This window comes from Mus musculus, chromosome 17 (genome assembly GCF_000001635.26).
Source record: "Mus musculus strain C57BL/6J chromosome 17, GRCm38.p6 C57BL/6J".
NCBI lineage: Eukaryota > Metazoa > Chordata > Mammalia > Rodentia > Muridae > Mus > Mus musculus.
Window position 1 is genome coordinate 65,719,351 of NC_000083.6, and position 15,859 is coordinate 65,735,209.

Sequence of the window (15,859 nt, forward strand, 5' to 3'; positions counted from 1 at the left end):
AAACAACCAAAAAACAGTGGGCTGGAGAGATGGCTCAGTGGTTAAGAACACTGACTGCTCTTCCAGAGGTCCTGAGTTCAATTCCCAGCAACCACATGGTGGCTCACAACCATCTGTAATGGGGATCCAATGCCCTCTTCTGGTGTGTCTGAAGATAGCAACAGTGTACTCACATACATGAAATAAATAAATAAATCTTTAAAAAATAAAACAGAAAAGAAAAAAAATTAGGTCTATAGAAAGTTATACAAGAACATAGCATCCACCATGGAACACTGAGTAGACTCATAACACAGTGTGTGCCACCAAGCCTGAAACCCTGAGTTTGACCCTCAGGACCCACAGGATAGAAGGAGAGAATCAACTCCTTCAAGTTGTCCTCTGACCTCCACGTGTGCACTGTGCTGTGTGTGCAAGCATCACCCTCCCCCAGTAAATACTCTTCTGTAATATAGTAAAACAAGTTTCACAAGATCACAACTTCTGTGGGGAAGAAACACCTACTCACAGAGCTGCTGCATACATGATCGTGTGTGCAGGCTGTGCAGGAAGCTCAAGGGATGCAGCTTTCATGCCTGGACATAGCCCGTGGCATAGCTGCCTCTGAGTCAGTGCACTTCACAATCAGTGTGTCACTGCGGTGATGTGGGTTAATGCCGCTGATGAGAAATGAGGCTCTTTTACAACCATGATTCTGATAGGAAGAACTGGGTAGCTTATAGCACAGACTGGCTTGCTTTGTCATCTGCCTGTCTGGTTGGTTTTGGCAGCGCACATCCATGCTGTACAAGCACTGTATGACTAAGGCCATACACCCAACTCTGCTAGGTTTGATCTGAGTCAAGTTTGCAGCTCTGTGGCTACCTGTGTGCTCTGACCTGAGGAAACCATCACAATTCACTCTTAGGTCAGGGACTTAACTGGGATGTCCACAGGGTCAGGCAGGTAAGACAATCCAGCAAGGCAAATAAGGTGGGCCTTATCTGTCCGGGCATGAAAGCTGCACCCCTAGAGCTTCCCGAAATAACAATAATAATAAGTCTTCAGATATCCTGAAGCTTGAGACCGTGACCCCATAGCATGTACCTGGCTGGTGGCCACACCCTCTGTGCTCCACATCCACGGATCTCTCAATTCTCCAATTTGGCTGTGGTGGACAGATACCTAATGGGATAGTGGAACACACCTGTGGGTGTGTCTACAGGGGCATTTCCAGAAACTGTTAGATCATGAGGGCTCTGACCTGATGATGAATAGATGAATCCTTTGAAGCATTTATCATATGAGGACATTATTGAAAAGTAGGAAGAGGGTCTAGGTAGAGGAAGCGAGTCACAATGGGCGTGTCCTTAGATGCTCTATCTTGTCCCAGCCTCTTCCTGTCTTCTCCTTTTCTGTTTCTTGACCCCTACAAGGCTAGCAACAGCTCACTTCCACTATATGCTCCTGCTGCCAAGGTATTCTGTCCGAACACAGAAAGCCAAGCAGCCATGGACCAATCCATCTGCAACTGTGAACCAAAATAAACTCTTCCTTCTTCAAGTTGTCTTGTATTTGCTTACTGCAGTAAGGAAAGTAACTGATACATTGGCTTAAAATTTTGAAAGCTCAGGGCTGGTGAGATGGCTCAGCAGGTAAGAGCACCTGACTGTTCTTCCGAAGGTCCTGAGTTCAAATCCCAGCAACCACATGGTGGCTCACAACCATCCCTAACGAGATCTGACTCCCTCTTCTGGTGTGTCTGAAGACAGCTACAGTGTACTTACATATAATAAATAAATAAATCTTTTTTAAAAAAAATTTGAAAGCTCATAAAGGCTAAACAAAACAAACCCTCACACCAGGTTTCTGGCTCACTGAGTTAACAAGCTTTGGGATAGGTAATCAGGCTTTTGAAAATTAAGATTTCCACTTATATCATTCTCCAATAAATCTGTTTTATTTAGGAAGTGTTCCCGATAGCCTTTTTTTTTTTTTTCTCCTGAAACTGGAGTTTAGAAACATCTCCAAGTTCCAAAAGAGAAAACTTGAATGCAAGTTAACTATCTCAGGAAAAGCATTGGGTATTCTTAAGCCCATAAGAGAGCTGAGGCTTCCTGATACCAGAAGACAGTGAGGAGAAAAGCAGGGCAGGAAGTAGAATGTCTCCCATAAGGCATTGCAGCTCCCATAAGGCATTGCAGCTCCCATAAGGCATTGCAGCTCCCATAAGGCATTGCAGCCATCAGAAAGTGTGTTGTCACAGCAAACTTAAGCTATGGGAGGAATGTTCAGCATTAGACTATTTTGGAAAAGGAAAAATAATTCATTCCACATAAATTTTAGATTCTCCCAATGTGCAATCAATAACTTTTCTGGGAATTATAGCCAGACAATCCTCAATCAAAAATTAAAACCAGACAATCAAGCCACGGATCAGGAACTGATAATGCACACTATCTCCCTCCCATCTAGAAACAGAGGAACCCCGCTTTTCAGAACCATGCTCTTCATAGTCAAGAAACAGTCTTGTCCTTCAAGAGAAGGTTGGCAAGAAACGAAAATCACAAGAAGAGTAGCCCTAAATTTCTGGAGTTAGGATCAGTTCTCATTGGTGGGGTTGGACATCTTTGCCTTAAGAAGAAGGGATATCAAAAAAAGAAAAATGCTGTACTTACCCAATAGTGGGGCTGATGTTGTGGTCAAAGTGATCCTGGACAAAACGACACACAATGCTGGATTTCCCAACCCCCGTGTCCTAGAAGAGAATGAAGGTACAAGCATGAAAATCCACCACCTCTGACTTCCTATGAACATGCAACAAAAGGCCATGATGATAGAACTGCAGGAGAGGAAGTCTTCTATCCCCTACTAGAATGTTTTATGATGCACACCTTTCATAGAAAGAAAATAAATATGGTCAAAGCAAGTTTGGAAACATATCTCATGTGCATATACCTCTGCCTTCAGGGAACACTCTGCAAGACCTCTAAATTTCTACATCCCCAATATCTGTTATAATTTAACAGCTGGATCTTAACCTCAGGTTTCGCTGAATTCTATAAAGATCTCATCTCAAGTCTTCTTGGCTAAACGATTCTTTACAGCTGGTCAAAAGAGGGATCCCTTATACAGTGGAGATCAAACACAGACACGTGTCTCTACTACTTCCTTTATAAACCCTTACAAAGTGGTTTTGGGAATAGCAGGCACAAACCCACAAGGTCAAAGAGAGAAATCACATACAGATGATAGCAACAGTGTCTGGAGAGACGAATTGTGCCTGAGAAAGGGCCCAAAACGGAGCCGGCAGCAAGTCAATCCATGCCTGAGACTCACAAATCAGCATAAGGCACACGGAGGAAGAAAGAAACAATGTAAGCCTAGGCAGAAATAGCTGGAGCCCCCTCTGGGCAGGTGGGTGGGGAACCCACAGGCAGAGATACCCAATTAAATTGCATTGTGTGCTCAAGCTAAAAACCCCAGAGCTTTTGGCCAACGATGGACTGACCCTTTGAAACTATGAGACAAAATAAACCACTCCTGCTTTGTCCCAGGGAGGTTTCCATAGAAACAAAAAGCTGAGTGACCCAGATACTTAAGAGTTGTGTATGGTTCTCCTATGTGACTTTATTTATTTATCTATTTATTATGAGAGTATCCCTAGCGCAAGCTAGCCTCAAGCTTCCTATGGATTAGGATAATCTCGAACTGATCATACCTCCACATCTCAAGTGCCAGGACTGCAGTGATGTACCACCAAGCCTGGCTTACATATCACTAGGGATCAAACCCAGAGAGAGAGCTTCATGCACTTCACCCACTCTACTACCAACTGAGTTACATTCCCAACCCCTAAAGGTGTGATTAAAAACAAAAACAAAAAAACAAAAACAAAGTTTTAGGCTGACAAGATGGCTCAGTAGTTAAGAATGCTTGCTGCTCTTGCAGAAGACCCAGGTTCAGTTCCAAGCACCACAACGCAACAGCCCACAAACATCTGTGATCCCAGTTCCACTGGACATCTGGGACTTAATATCCTCTTCTGGTCTCTACAGGCAATTGCGTAAACATGATGCACGGAAAATACATTTGGACAAAATATCCATACAATTTTTTTTTGAAAGATTCTAATCAAGTGGCTGAGAAACTGGCTTAGAAAACGGGTACATGAAGAATGATGGATGAACTGAGTTCAATCCCCAGGACACTCTTGATAGAAGAGAACTCCCCCAAGTTGCCCTCTGACAGATGATCATCTTGCTTCTCTAGCTCACCAAAAAAGCTGGCGTTTCACTTGAGCCATCTGCAGAAGGCAAGGACTGGAGTTAATAATCGTAAAACAGCTTAGCGCTTTCACCATGAAGGGTATTTCAAGGGCTGGCCTTCAGGCCGGCTCTGCTCAGCTGATCTGTGGAATGGACTTAGGGTGGAGCTCTCCGCCACGCCCCCATGCATGCGCCCCAGGTGAGCATGTCAATTGAGAGGATGTAACATCTGTCATGGCTGGTGCATGGCAGGGGCGGAGCCACCACAACACCCTGAGAGCCCGGCAGAGAGTCCAAAGAATAAAGAAGTACAAGGAAGTACATAGTTCTCCAGCCAAGAGAACTAAGGGCAGCTCTCTCCAAGCAGCACTTTTGGGGTAAAGAATAGGGATGATCCTGGGTGTGACCTAAAAACATGTGAGGGAGGAGAGCCAGGTGGAGCATCTGCTTCAGAGCCCTGCGTGCTGGGGTTGGACGTGGGTGGGCACCTCTGAGTGTTCAGACCCTCCCTACTGTGTCTGGGAACCCTGCAGGCCAGGAAAGGTAGCCTACCACCTCCCTCTAATGGAGTTTGCAAACCAGGGAGGTAGCTGATAACCGATACCGGTGGGGTCCAGCCTACGGTCAGTACAGAGAAAGCAGGGTTTCGGAGATGCTTATGGCTAGAGCGAGCGAAGAATGAAGAAACAGATGGAAGATGCCTGAGAAAGGACTCTTAAACCACGGACCATGATGTAAAGTAGAAGAACGGGGCGTGGGTCCAGCCAGGGTGAGGCTGCCACTCGGCCCGCCCAGCAACTTCTAGGACACAGTTGCTTCCTGGAGGAACCCTTGCAGCACAGGGCGTTTCCGGTGCCTTCCTGGGCAGGGCAGAGCAGGGCAGAGCGGGGCAGAGCAGCTGTGTAGTTTCCATTCCCCTGAGGGTGGCATGGTTGAAGGAAGGGCTTAAAGCAGCTGAGGAGGGACAAATGAGCTGTCACTGGTGGGGGTGGTGAGGACCCGGGCCAGAAAAGTGCAGGCCAAAGGCAGTGGTGGCAGTGAATGGAGTCTTTAATTTTTTTTTAATTAATTAATTTTCTCTCCTTCTTCTCCTCCTCCTCCTCCTCCTCCTCCTCCTCCCCTCCTCCTCCTCCTCCTCCTCCTCCTCCTCCCCTCCTCCTCCCCTCTCTTCTCCTCCCCTTCCTCCCCTCCTCCCTCACATGTTTTTAGGTAACACCTGGGCTCGTCCAACTCCGTACCCTAAAACTATGAGCCAATTAGAAAATGCTCGTAGTTTGCTGGCCTTTAATTCCAGCACGGGGGAGGGGAGGCACGGGGAAGGGGCAGGGGGCACAGATACAAGCAGATCTCTGTGAGTTCAAGGTGAGATGCCAAATCTCTCAAGTTCAGACTTCATTTAGAGAACCTGACCTAAATTTGAACAAGTTGCTACTCCACAACAACAACAAAAAAATTAGCCTAGCTCTAGTCTCTAGGCTAATCCCCAACAAAACCAGCGTTTCCAGGCTATACCCTCAACAAGACCAGTGTCTCCAGGTTATTCCCCCAACAGACCTGCACCCCAGGTCACAAGCCCACACCTTGCCTAAAGACCACCAATGCAGAGGGGAGCAAAAGTTAAGGGTTTTTTTGGTTTGGTTTTTTTTTTGGTTTTGGTTTTTTGGTGTTTTGGAGACAAGGTTTCTCTCTGTAGCCCTGGCTGTCCTGGAACTCACTCTGTAGACCAGGCTGGCCTTGAACTCAGAAATTCACCTGCCTCTGCCTCCCAAGTGCTGGGATTAAAGACATGCGCCACCATGCCCGACCCCACAAGTTAAGTTTATGATATGACTCACAGCACCAGCCAATTATGTTAAAGGCCACGGTAGCTCTCCAATTAGATGCTTGCCTTGCCCTAATAGACGTTTCAGGCTTCCCCACCACCAAAACTGTCTTGCGTGACCTTGGGGTGGGGGTGGGGGGGCGAGCTAGCTCAAACAGAATAAAGACCCTGCTGTGAGTTGCCTCAGCTTGGCTCCTGTGTTCGCTGGCACAACAAAGGTTTGGTATACAATGCAATTCCTGGACAGCCAGGGCTGTTACAATGAGAAACCCTGCTTCAAAACGAGGACACAGAAACAAAACCATCAAACAAAAAGTAAAAAAAAAAAAAAAAAAAGAAAGAAAAAGAAAAAAAGAAAAAAAAGAAAGAAAGAAAAAGAAAGAAACAAGGAAAAGAAAAAGAAAAAATAAACAGAAAGAGAAAAAGAAAAGAAATGTCCACAGTTCTTCTGGCCTGAGACGCCTTCCTTGAACTCTCTGGCTGGGCTCTCAGGGTGGTGTCTCCACCCCTGCCACACACCAGTGATGAACAATGCTACTTCCTGTCCACTGTTACTCTCACCTGGGGAGGACACACTGAGGGAGGGGGGGACCTCTGCTCTACCTCATTCCCCCTAAATCAGCCCACCCTGCCTGAAGGCCAACCCCTGAAATACTCTTCCCAGTGAAAGTTACAATTATTGACTCCACTCTCTGCCTTTCTACAGATGACCCAGGAAAAAGACAGCATTTCTGGCGAGCTAAAGTAGCAAAGCTGGCTCAAATGTAGCTGGATGCCTGTCAAATCTACACTTGTCTTACATTCGCAGCTTGACCCAGTATGTACCTCTTATACATTTCATAGAAAATATATAACAAAATATATTAATTTTAAATTGGCCAGAAAATAGGATATTTGATCAAGAATGCGGCTAAGAAATCTGACTGGTGACAGGTCAGGCCTATGGGCTTCCAGAACTCAGCTTTGAGAAGCTGTAGTTCTGCCGATGACCACAAGGGGAAGAGCTGCTCACCTGCTGGCTGGAGAGCCTAGTGGGCCTTCCTTCCCCACCCCCACCCCCCACCCCTGCAGGCCAGGACCTGACTGGGATGGATCCACGCTAACTGGATCAAGACCGGAATTCATGGAGACAAGATCAGTGAGTCAGGATGATGACTCCCACGCAGTGAGTCCCACGCATGGCAGCAGAAGTAGAAACCAACTGGTTTTTGGTTTGGTTTGGTTTTTTTATTTTGTTTTGTTTTTTAATCCATTTCAAAAGACTGAGAATCCCCGCACTCACGACAGAGGCAGGAGGAACTCTGAGTTAGTCCAGCCAGCTCTACAGAGCGGGTTCCAGGATAGCCAGGGCTACACAGAGAACCCTGTCTCAGAAAACAAAAAGACAGAGAGCGGGGGCCCTGGCTGCTAATGGAAACTTGTCTATGAACAGTCCTTCCACTCTGTATTTTGAAACTACCACAGGCCATCTTGTCTAATCCTCTGATTTTACAAAAGCGGAAGCTGGTATGACTTCCTTAGGGTCACGCAGCTAGCTGGTTGGGAAAGTCAGAGGCACGTGTTCTGGGTCCCTGTCCAATCTTCTCCAAGGCTCCTAATTGGGTTAAATCCACCTCCCAGCCAAGCACAGATTTCTTTACAAGAAAAAAAAAAAAAAAAAGAAAGTTTAGTTTTCGGACCTCACCCCTTTCTGGTTTCACTTTGCCAGCTCCAGTTACTCAGCCATCATGAAGACAATGCTACTGTTTTGATGGTGATGAATAGAGAGACCCAGTCCCTACTGCCAGAGAGGTGACAAAATAAAACCAAATCTGACTCCACAAGCCAAAGTTGAGAAGAATCGACTCAGATTTTGGTACAGTGCATGGCAGACGCATGGCTGACCCCCGTCTACATACTGGGGTCCTCCTCTGGCACAACTGGAAAGCTCTTTATACATATATACAAGTTCATTACACCCCTCTGCACTCTCCAAATGCAAGAAGCACTGCATGTCAGATGTTTTAGAAATATTTGTAGGTAGGAATTAGAAAGCTAACAGAGAACTGACAAAAGCATTTGAATCGACTGGCCTCTTAAGCAAAGTAGAATATATCTGTAAGCCAGGAGCTCCAGTTCTAAGAATGGAGTTAAAATTAGTTTTAAAATAGGCACAAGTCCATTGGGGTACAGTTTATGAGATGCAACTTAAGTAAATTTAATTATAAATCAAATAAACTGTAGCATTAGCAGTCATGTTTTAGACCTTGATTTCATTCCTGTCAAAATGTTTAAAAGACAGAATACAGTTTACCCACAACACACGTGTGCTTCATTTACACTGAGGTCATGTCGTGATAAGACGATCATTGCCCAAAAACATCTTACTTGAAAATTCACAGATACATTAACAATAAATACGTCATCTATGATTATTATCAACTATATAAGCATAACTCAATGAATAGAGTAGCTTACTCTACGTTACCTTAAATACACTCACAGCACTAAGTGTATATTAGCCTACAGTGTGCACAACCTTCGATCACAAGCTACTTTACAATAAGATACTGGATATCTCCTGTAAAGTAAAAAAAAAAAAAAATCAGAGAGGCTGTGTGGTTTACACTCTCACGTGGAGGTGAAATTCCCAGTCATACCATCCGCATGTGACAGAAGCAACTTAGGACACCACGTCCCCTCAGGGGTACCTCTGGTCTCAGAACCACACAGCAAGGACTTTTGCATCGATTACTCAGTTATCATTCACTGAGTCAAGTATTTGGACCCGTAGAAAATCCCAGCAGGGTACAGGACCCAGCCAGCACACTGCATCTCCCCAGAGCCCCAGCAGTCCTTGGTGAAGGGGAGAACTGGAGGGTTCTGTTCTCAATCCCTGCATCAGGAAACGGCTCAGAGACTCTTCGTGGGCTTCCCGTAATTCTCTCACTAGAAAAGCAGATCCGGACTCAGACACAGCATCATTTCAGCAGATGTCCATCCATCTGCTGGCTATGCAGCAAGCAGTCCACAGGGGAGAGGGACACACACATTTAAGACCTGGTTCCTGCACTAAGGACATTTAACACCAGACTTAGACATGATAGAGCCACCAAAGCAAGGATGGGGTGCCGATCAGCTGTCGTGCCAGTGGCTGGCTTCCCACGGAGCATTGGTGAGCTGGTCACTTGAACCTAAGCTGCGACCTCTTGTTATTTCCCAGCCTGCCACGGGACTACAGCACTCTGTACTGGATTCACTTGCAACGTTCGTCCACTGGCAAACTGACTCTAATTGCAAGCACGACTTCCATCAAACCAAACCCAGCTTCCAAGGCTTTAGAACGAGCTGAATTTCCCAGGACTGGAAGATCTTGGTGAAGCAAAAGCCTAGTCCATTCAGACTCCCGGATCATAGCACCAATATCACACAGGAGCAGCGATAAGTCAAGCAGTCAGATTGGCAATGAGAAAGGGACATATTCGCTGACCACATAAAAAGAAATCCCAGCCGGTTCGTGGTGGCCACGCCTTTAATCCCAGCACTTGGGAGGCAGAGGCAGGCGGATTTCTGAGTTTGAGGCAAGCCTGGTCTACAAAGTGAGTTCCAGGACAGCCAGGGCTATACAGAGAAACCCTGTCTCGAAAAACCAAAAAAAAAAAAAAAAAAAAAAAAAAAAAATCCCAGACACAAGCTAAACACTGTATATGAAAAGGTATCAGCTATCATCTCTTTAGGCATTGTGCATATTTGTGTGTGTGTGTGTGTGTGTATATATATATATATATATATATATATATATATATATACACACACACATATATATATATAGGTGCACACATGTGTGCATATGTGTATGTGCACATGTAGTGCTTGGGATTGAAGCCAGGACCCCATGCATGCAAAACAAGCACTAACCATTTAGCTACCCCTTGAAATACTTTCCTGGGACTCAAAGTATTGCTATTAAGGTTTTTTTTAAACCTCATTTTATATATAGATATAGATATAGATATCTTGTTCTTTACCTCCATTTTTCTGAATTTATTTTATTTTATTTTTTTAACTTAAAAAACCCCTCTGGACTCAGTGACAACTGCCATTTCTAAGCATTATTTATTTTATGTATAGGAGTACACTGTAGCTGCCTTCAGAAGAGGGCATCAGATCCCATTACAGATGGTTGCGAGCCACCATGTGGTTGCTGGGAATTGAACTCAGGTCTTCTTAGAAGAGCAGTCAGTGCTCTTAACCACTGAGCCATCTCTCTCCAGCCCCCATTTTTCTGAATTTCATTTGGTGATTTCTTTTTCACCCACCCTCCAGTTCATCCTAGAGATAGACCAAACAGGATGATGGGCCCACACATCATTCCCAATTCCAGTTATATATTTTTTTCAGTTGTATATTTTTCATTGAACCCATTTTATGGATGTTCGGGGCTGGCTCTGCTTTCATCTTTGAGGCAGGATCTCACTGTGTAGCCCAGGTGGCCTCTAACTCATGGCTCTTCTGTCTCATGTGTCCTGCGCTTCAGTTGTGTGAACCCCCGCCCCACCCCCACCCCCCCCCCACCCCCCCCCCACCCCCCCCCGGCCCCGTGACCCGGGATCCCCTTGCCTCGCCCTGACTCCTCAGACAACAAAGGGAGGACTTAAGGCAAGTCTTGAATGAGGATGAAGAGGAAGTTTAATTCCTTTGCTTCCTGTTTTTCTGAGAATAGCAACCAGCTTCTGGTCGTTTCCAGAGAACGGTTGTCACAATGTGCAAGCTCTGCACAGCTCAACAGAAATTTCAGTCCATCTAGTGAGTCTCTGCAAGAGTTCCAGGTTAAAACAAAGTAACAGATTTTTCCTTTGGGGCTGTCTGCCACAGGAACCAACCAATATCTCTGTGAACTTTCCTTTCTTCACAAGCTCTTCATTAAGCAACACAAGTCACCCAGCAAATAGCCAAAAAAAACAAAAGACAAAAACCCACACGTGTCCATCTCCCTGGGGAAACCCCTGTCATACAGAACAGCCACTTTACCGAGACACCAAGCTCTAAACCATAGGCCTCTGCTGTTACATAGATGGGTGGTAATGGTTGGTGGTGTCATTACTGTTTTTTCGAAATAGCTTTTTCCTCTTCCTGAGTTGCCGAGTTTGCAAGAGTAAGCACACGTGTGATGGGCAGCCACAAAGCGACTCCCTATGGTTCCCAAGTGCATGGTTCCCATACATTGTGACTCAACACCAAGCCACCAGGCTTCTCCTCCCTCACGTCCTTAGTCAGCCTTGAGGACCATGCTGCACACACCGCACTTGAGAGGAGACAGGAATGTTCTTCTACGAAGCAGAAGGGCCACGAGCAGGCTTGGTACTGTGCAGGTGGGAATTGATGCTCCTGCCTCATCTCAGTGTTTCGTTCCATTAATACTTAAGAGATGTTTTCTCCAGGCTGGAGAGATGGCTCAGTGGTTAAGAGCACTGACCACTCTTCCAGAGGACCTGAGTTCAATTCCCAGCAACCACATGGTGGCTTGCAACCATCTGTAATGGGATCTGATGCCCTCTTCTGGTGTGTCTGAAGAGAGCAATGGTGTACTCACATACATAAAATAAATCTTTCAAAGAGAGACAGAGAGACAGACAGAGAGAGAGAGAGAGAGAGAGAGAGAGAGATGCTCTCACACTGGATCCTGAAGGGCTCTGGAGGGAAAGCTTAATAGCAGCAGGCTAATGGGACATGAGGCTCTAGCCTCTGCTCAGACACTGACAGGGTCCTATTGTCAGAGCTGGCAGGCTTGCTGGTGCCCTGACATCTCACACAGGGGTGCCACGTCTTGCTCCCCACCCTTTTCCCTGACTCCTGCCTAAGAATCAGAGAGACTGGCCACAAACTTTTGCTGTGAACCCCCTCCCACAAAATGTATAAAAAGAGACTCCCTCCCCTGCCACACCGCCTCTGCTTCTCCTTTGAGAACCCCTAGTGATGTTGTCTGTCCCTGGTGCTGTGATCCAAACCTCCCTTGGAGCCACTCTGCTATCGGTCTGTCCGTTCACCCGTCTGTCCATCTGTCTGTCTGTGGCCTTAGTATTTCTCCTGATAAACTCCTTAGTCCATAGAAATATGTCTCAGTGCCCTTTGGAACCACCCCGCCCTATCCAAACCTAATACAATGACCCGGTTCTACCTGGAGCTGTGGTCACAGCTACTCCCCTGGCTTGTTATGGCCCTTCTCACCAAGTCATCCCCAAGCCATCTGGGCTGCTATTTTTTTCCTTATTGTTGTCTTGTTGACCAAATTCCTGACACAAGGACGTGTAAGGGAGAAAGGGTTTACTTGGCTCGCAGTTTAAAAGTACAATCCATTTTAGCAAAGGAGGCTCCGCTGCTGTGAGTGCAGGATTGAAATGAACTTCCGCTTGTTCATCATTCTACAGATCAGGGGACCGAAGACCAGTCCAGAGTGAGGCTGGGCTATAAAACCTCAAGCTCCGCCCACCCCCAGTAGGACCCACCTCCTAAAGGTTCACAATCTCCCCCACACAGTGCTACTAGCTAGAGACTAAACACTCAGACACGGATCCTGCGGAAGATTCTCCACCTGTGTATACACCAGCGTCTCAGTGTCCCAAGGTATCATGTGGTGCTTTGCCCACTGGGAAAAACTGATTGCATCGCTGCTGTCTCTACCATATAGTAAGGAGCCAACATTAAACTAGATTCACATCGAAAGCTCTGCTATAGAGAGAGCTTGAGACCACTCCCTCCCACCTCTCTGGTCTCCATCTCAAGCAAACATGTGGCTCTTTAGTCCTTGGTCATGACATCCCTAGGGGATGGTTAGAAATGGACTTTAGGGTATGTAATATCCACCATGTGAACAGGCTCACATGGAACCCTCTACAGACAGGTGATTTTTTTTTTTTAATTTCTGGCAAGCTGATCCCTCATCTGATTGTTAATGTAATCTATGCCCTAAATATTACTTTCCTACCTAGAGAAAAGTTGACACGTGAAGCCGAGTGAAGGTCGCTATGGTCTGGTGTCAAAGCCTGGCTGGCTTCAGTCATCCGATTCTACCTCGAAAGCATCAGAAGTGATTGCCCACATTTCACCCTGGGGTATCTGCCTTGCACTGCGAGTCAAGGTCGTGGTTTAGAGGCACGACTTTACATGTAATCTAATCTGCAGAATTTAAGCTATACGCAGTTATGTGTACCATTCGTCTGTCAGAAAATGTCCTCTTTATAAAAATAGGACTGGAATTATGAAGGAGTATGAGATGGGCTAGGAGAGGTGGTGGCCTGATCCAGGGGTGACAGCCACACTCTAGTTTTAATGCAGAGGCTGTCTCTTCACTCCACTCAACCCCCACCCCCATTCTCTTCCAAACAGTCAGGAAAATTGTTCATTGATAGACTGAAGCAACCTAGCCAGAAGTTTGCCGATAATGATTTGGTCAGATGTACCAAAGGAAGTCTGTTTCTTCACTTAGTGGTTTGGACAACTTTGGGGCCCAAGAAAGCTACCACAGTCCTTCCCTGAGCTTAGCACATACTCTCGCCCCTACTCTGACCACTCTACCTGAACAGCAGATTTGGAAAGTTGGCGTCCTTCTCCACGAATCAGGTTTGTAGCACAGAAAGCTCTTTTCCCAAGTGTCTGTCATCCACAAACACAGCTGAAGAATCTGTGCCCAGTGACTTCCCTCTACAGATGCAAATGACAGTCCCCAAAGCATGCATCAGTAGCTTAGAAGGAGTTCCCAAAGTCCCAGCAGATGCCAAGTATTCAGGGTCCTTCTCGATGAACATCCCACTAAGTACATCTAAATTGAAAACCATGTCTGTCATGAATGCCAGGGTCAGGCAGGGTGCACCCTGCCGTTCTGCTGAGCACAGAAAGAAAGTACAGAGCTTGAGGTTTTAAATTGCATTTCTTCTCCATGTTGGGTCCCAAATGGAGAGTGTGTGTCTTCCTCCTCACTAGCAGCTGGAACATCTGTGTGAATCCAGCTGCTCTCTGTCTCTGTCTATCTCTCCTTCAACACTCACATCTCACCAAATCCCAACCAGATTCCTTCCCACCCCTCTGACCTGGTTAGGTGAGGCTTGCTTGTTAGCTGGCTCCACAGTAATTCTGCACTAGAGAGCTCAGTTTCTAGAGAGATAATAACACAGTGTGAAGAGAAGACAGAGGCTGAGCCTGGACCACACCTGCAGTCCCCTAGTAGAGAGAGTCACAAAGACACAGAGGTCTCTCTCTCTCTCTCTCTCTCTCTCACACACACACACACACACACACACAGAGAGAGAGAGAGAGAGACAGAGACACAGAGAGACAGAGATAGACAGAGACAGAGAGAATGAGACAGACAGAGACAGATAGGAAGGGAGGAAGATGGAGGGAGAGAGGAAGAGGGAGAAAGAGACAGAGACACTAGCCAGAGGATGGGATGGGATGGGCTCCCTTGTCTCAAACCCCACAGCATCCCACAGAAACAAACATGGATTGTTCCACAGCACAGATGGTCAACCCACTGGTATTGGTCCAGTAACAAATACAGACATTTTAGCCACTCTATTTCGGCTTGATAGATCCAGATCTGTAGCTGTTCTTAGGGATGCTTTTGTTATCTGGTATGGAGAAAGTTGCTCTAAGGCAAAGATGGACATACTTTTTCGGGAAAGAGTTTGATAACAATTGGTATAGAAAACAAAAAAATACATTTTAAAAAGTCAGCCCTACCCCACCCCCACCCGAGCTTGAGACACCCATTCTCCTGCACGTGCATGTACACACACACACACATACACACGCCATTCAAAAATGCAGAATTCTGTGTGATTGGGGCCTGTGGGGTTGGGAGCAGACATCCAAGATTTAAACCTCTTCTCTGTACCTCAGTGTTCAGTTCTGTAGTAAGAGAGCAAGAGTAATCCTTGTCCCAGTGACTGTGTGAAAGGTAAACGGAATGGGCAGAAAGCAAAGGTTCAACCATTCTAGCTGGGATGGAGCAGCCTCAGCCATTTAGAAAAACAAAGCTAATGTCCTGGTGCTCACTGGTGGGTGTGGCAAGAGCTCCAGGCTTTGTGAAGGGAATATCTGCCATATGCAATGAGATATGACAGGGTTAAAAATCTTTTAAAATGATACTGGTGGCTGGTGAGATGGCTCAGCGGTTCAGAGCCCTGACTGCTCTTCCAAAGGTCCTGAGTTCAAATCCTAGAACCACATGGTGGCTCACAACCATCTGTAATGAGATCTGACGCCCTCTTCTGGTGTGTCTAAAGAGAGCTACAGTGTACTTACATATAATAATAAATAAAATCTTTGAGCTGGAGCGAGCAGAGGTCCTAAGTTCAATTCCCAGCAACTACATGATGGCTCACAACCATTTGTACAGCTACAGTGCACTCATATACATAAAATAAATAAATCTTTTTTAAAATGACACTGCATGTGATAACAAGCCAACAAGCACTAAATATATGCATTAGAGACCCCCGCAGACCACTTGCCAAAGTTGTCTGCACTTTTTCTCCTTGGCCGAGTTCTTTCCTCTGAGAACCCTGTGATCCTGCTCAGGGCATTCTTTGTCGGTTTTTTTTCCTTGTTGTTTCAAAATGTTAACATACGCGTCTAGATGAAGGTGTCCATAGAGATGCTGTGGCCATCTCTCAGTTCTAGTTATATATGTTTACCTCTTGACACTGACACATTTTTGTTCCACGATCTTCAAATTACTGCAGTTTAACATAGCTGTCACTTCTTTAAAAATAAAAAAAAGTCACATGTCACTGGGTACTGAGTCATAGTT

At 45.9% G+C, this 15,859-nt stretch overlaps 1 protein-coding gene across 1 annotated transcript in view; it reads right to left on the reverse strand.

Annotated features, from left to right (window-relative positions):
• Positions 1–15,859, reverse strand: part of Rab31 (RAB31, member RAS oncogene family) — a 121,027-nt gene that overhangs the window by 67,625 nt on the left and 37,543 nt on the right. The window contains exon 2 of the mRNA NM_133685.2: positions 2,658–2,737. Coding sequence (NP_598446.2) covers positions 2,658–2,737 — 80 coding nt within the window. The remainder of the gene's footprint in view (positions 1–2,657; positions 2,738–15,859) is intronic.